Consider the following 3,717-nt stretch of genomic DNA (forward strand, 5'->3'; position numbering starts at 1 on the left):
CAATTGTGAGTGTGGATTTCATCTGAAAGAAGCAACATCTTCCTTTGTTGAGTTCAATTTAAAAGATCAATTTAAAAAGTTACTATCAAATAAATTCGTAATAAAGCATCTTAACTATAGATTTACAAGAAAAAAGAAGAATGATAAAGCGTTAGAAGATATTTTTGATGGTAAAAAGTATAAAGAAAATAAATGTTTAGAAGATGAACTAAATCTATCTTACATATTTAATACTGATGGGTGCCAACTAGCAGATACTTCTAAAGTAGCTATATGGCCTTATTTCATAATGATAAATGAATTGCCACCACATATTCGCACAAAATATATAATACCAGCTGGATTATGGGTTGATAAATCACAACCTAACATGAATGTATTTGGTGATATTTTTGTTCGGCAAGCAAATGAGTTGTCCACAGTAGGAATTTCGTGGAATTATAAAGGAAAGGATGTTACATCTAAATTTTTTCCATTATTATCTTCTGTTGATTCGGTTGCTCGTTGTAAAATGTTAAATATGAAGCAATTTAACGGTTCATTTGGATGTACATACTGTTTGCACCCAACAGAGCAAATTAATAATGTTGCAAAGTACCCAATTTCTGCAAATATTCCAGTACTTAGATCTGATTATGATATAAAAGAATTAATGAAGAAAAGTGTTACATTAGGAACTGTTACTGATGAGGACACTTTTGGTATAAAAGGACCGTCCTTTTTAATGAATTTAAAATATTTTGATTTGGCAGATTCTTTACCACCTGATTATATGCATTCTGTGTTAATAGGTGCAATACGACAAATAACTGAAACGATTCTTACTTCAGTGAAAAAAAAATACTATATTGGACAATCTTATAAAATGGACATAATTAATAATCGTTTGTTATCCATATCACCACCAAAAATAATAACGAGAACACCAAGATCTTTAAAAGAACGAAAGTTATGGAGAGCATCAGAATGGCGATCCTGGCTTTTATTTTATTCGCTTCCTTGTTTACGCGGAGTATTACCAAACAAATATTTGCGACATTGGTCACTTCTTGTAAATGCAATGAATATTCTATTACAAGATTCAATAACACAGACTGCACTTGCCACGGCAAGATCGTTACTTATTAAATTTGTTGTCAAATTGCAATCACTTTACGGTAAAGAGGCAATGACATATAATGTTCATTTATTATTACATTTATGGAAAAGCGTTGAAAATTTTGGTCCACTATGGGCACATAATACATTTGTATTTGAAAATGTGAACAGATTACTATTAAAAAATAAACATAGTCCAGCTCGTATTATACCTCAGTTTACAAGAAGAATATTATTATTTCAAAATATAACTTCGTTTTCTGATAAAACAACAATATAAGTCATCACGTAAATAAATTTTGTAACTCTTTGTTTGAAACAAGACTAAAAACAGCCATAAAATTGTATGACAATTCTGTGTTAATAGGTTTTGGAAAAAATTGCCATTTAACAGAAGAAGAAATAGAACTACTTAACGAGCCAGTAGAAAAGTGCTTGTCTTTTGATAAACTTATTTATAATGATGTAAGATATACAACAATTTCTTATTAACAACAACGCTGCAAGAAAATAAATTATTCAATTGTGCAATTAGATAATGGTTCAATTGGTCAAATTCATAAAATTTGTTTGATAAAATTCGGAAATGTGGAAAAAGTAATATTATTTATAAACACTTTTAGATTAAGAACTTCAAATTTAACATTTTCTTCGATCCCTATTGAGCATATAAAGGAATGTGATGTCACTAATAGTATTTTAACAGTACATAAGCCAGCAAAATTAGTCAGGCCATGTATATTTATGGAAATAGATAAGTTCAAATATGTGAGTAAAATTCCCTACGGTTGTTTACATGATTAATAGGTAAACTATATTTTGTAATTAGTAATTAGATTGTATAATTGTCATATGTATTTATAATATAAATAAAACAACTTGCAATTATTTCTTTTTTCTCTTTTCTGTTATTGTAATAAAACACTTTCACAAGTAAAGATTAAGTAAGTATTAGGATAAATACGTCAACTTACAACATTGAATTGTTGTGTGTAGAAATATACAAAGTAAAGAGGCAATTATAAGCATTTCTTAAGATTTTTTAATAATTTAAAACAACTTGTAACTTTTTATGAAAATATAAAAAATGTATCGAATCTTTTATGGAATGCTGAAAAAAATATTTGTAGAATGTTGTAGGAAGTTTTAAATAGTTGTAATTTTTACAAGAATGTACAACTTCTACAAATTTGCAATATAATTTTCATAAAAATATTCGTAGAATGTTGTACATATTTATAAATGGTTGTAATTTTTACAATAATCTACAACTTGTATAATTTACTACGTTTCTCATAAAAAATATTTGCAGAATGTTGTAAATAGTTGTAAATAGTTATGATTTTTACAATAATCTACAACTTCTACAATTTACTACGTCTCTAAAAATGTTCATAAAAAATGTGTTACAATTTTCTATTACTTTTTACAACTTACTACATCTTACTACAATTTATAACAATTTACTACAATTTACCGTGAATTTCTACAATTTTTACAAACTTGTGATTTGTTGTAGAAGATTATAATTTGTCATAGAAATACGTAAATCGTTGTAAAATTATTTCCACCAGGGTTACATGTACTTTTCATATACCAACTATTCTCTGCTTTAACAAATTATTTCTGTTACAGTTATTAAGCGTTTAAGGGGATCCTAAAGTGAAGGCTGAACTTCCTCGACGTCGGTAATGTCGACATTTCTAATTCTGTTTTCTTGTCATATATCTATATCTGTCCTTGTCTAACGAGAGGCATCTGTCTTTGTTCGATTACTGCGCCATCTCTTGCCACACGCAATATTGCTTATCCTGTCAACCTGAATGTGCTTTTGCACATATAAAAGTTATATAAAGTAATCTTTTTTTCTAGGTTTTCAATCTTAGATCTAATTGCACGATATTGTTCTTAAATGTTGTCCCTAGGTCATGTCGGTCTAATTTTGTGGATATTTATCGTGGAATTTTTGTATAAAGCAAATATTGTCGTCACGTATACCAAAAATTAACAAAAATATTAATTTTTTTTTGTTTTCGATATAAATTTGACCACCATAACCTAGATTTTGATGCGTACTTTAATTCTAGACAAGAATTTTGCATTTCTATAAAGTCAATTAAAAGATTAGTGCTAAGAAAAAAAGCCGGTATTACAGACGGCTTTAGAATCCCCTTAAGTTAACAAAACATAAATAATTTGTTAAAGCAGAGAATAGTTGGTATGTGAAAAGTACACATAAATATGTACTTACCAAACAGACAGTTGTCACGTGACCTTCTTTTGCATGCGCGTGCGGCTACGGAGCATGCGCATGTGGCCGCAGGGCATGTTCGTGGTTGCTACCAGTCGCTACATCGCGTCGGTATGACAGGTCTCATAACCTGATAGTCGTCAACTTTAACAGTTAATATCTCGCGTCGCGGGGCCGAGCGGGGCTTTTTTCTGCCAGATTCATTCGTTTTGTGCAAAAACGAATCGATTAAGCCTAATTTCATCGAAATCGGTGAGGAGGGAGCTCTCCTTCAGTTTTACCGTTTGTTCGTTGGTGTAATCTTTAAGGGGACTAGGAAGGGCTAAAATTTTGAAAAAATCGATTTTCGGTTTTTTGCATATTCCGAT

General features: G+C 29.9%; 1 protein-coding gene across 1 annotated transcript; it reads left to right on the forward strand.

Annotated features, from left to right (window-relative positions):
• The first annotated feature begins 6 nt into the window (after window positions 1–6).
• LOC112455238 lies at window positions 7–1,378 on the forward strand. The gene has a single exon (XM_025017036.1). The coding sequence runs from the start codon at window positions 290–292 to the stop codon at window positions 1,376–1,378; it is 1,089 nt and encodes a 362-aa protein (XP_024872804.1). The 5' UTR covers window positions 7–289.
• The last annotated feature ends 2,339 nt before the right edge of the window (window positions 1,379–3,717 follow it).

Source organism: Temnothorax curvispinosus, unplaced genomic scaffold, assembly GCF_003070985.1.
Source record: "Temnothorax curvispinosus isolate PA1 unplaced genomic scaffold, ASM307098v1 QBEX01005921.1, whole genome shotgun sequence".
In the NCBI taxonomy this organism is placed as follows: Eukaryota; Metazoa; Arthropoda; class Insecta; order Hymenoptera; family Formicidae; genus Temnothorax; species Temnothorax curvispinosus.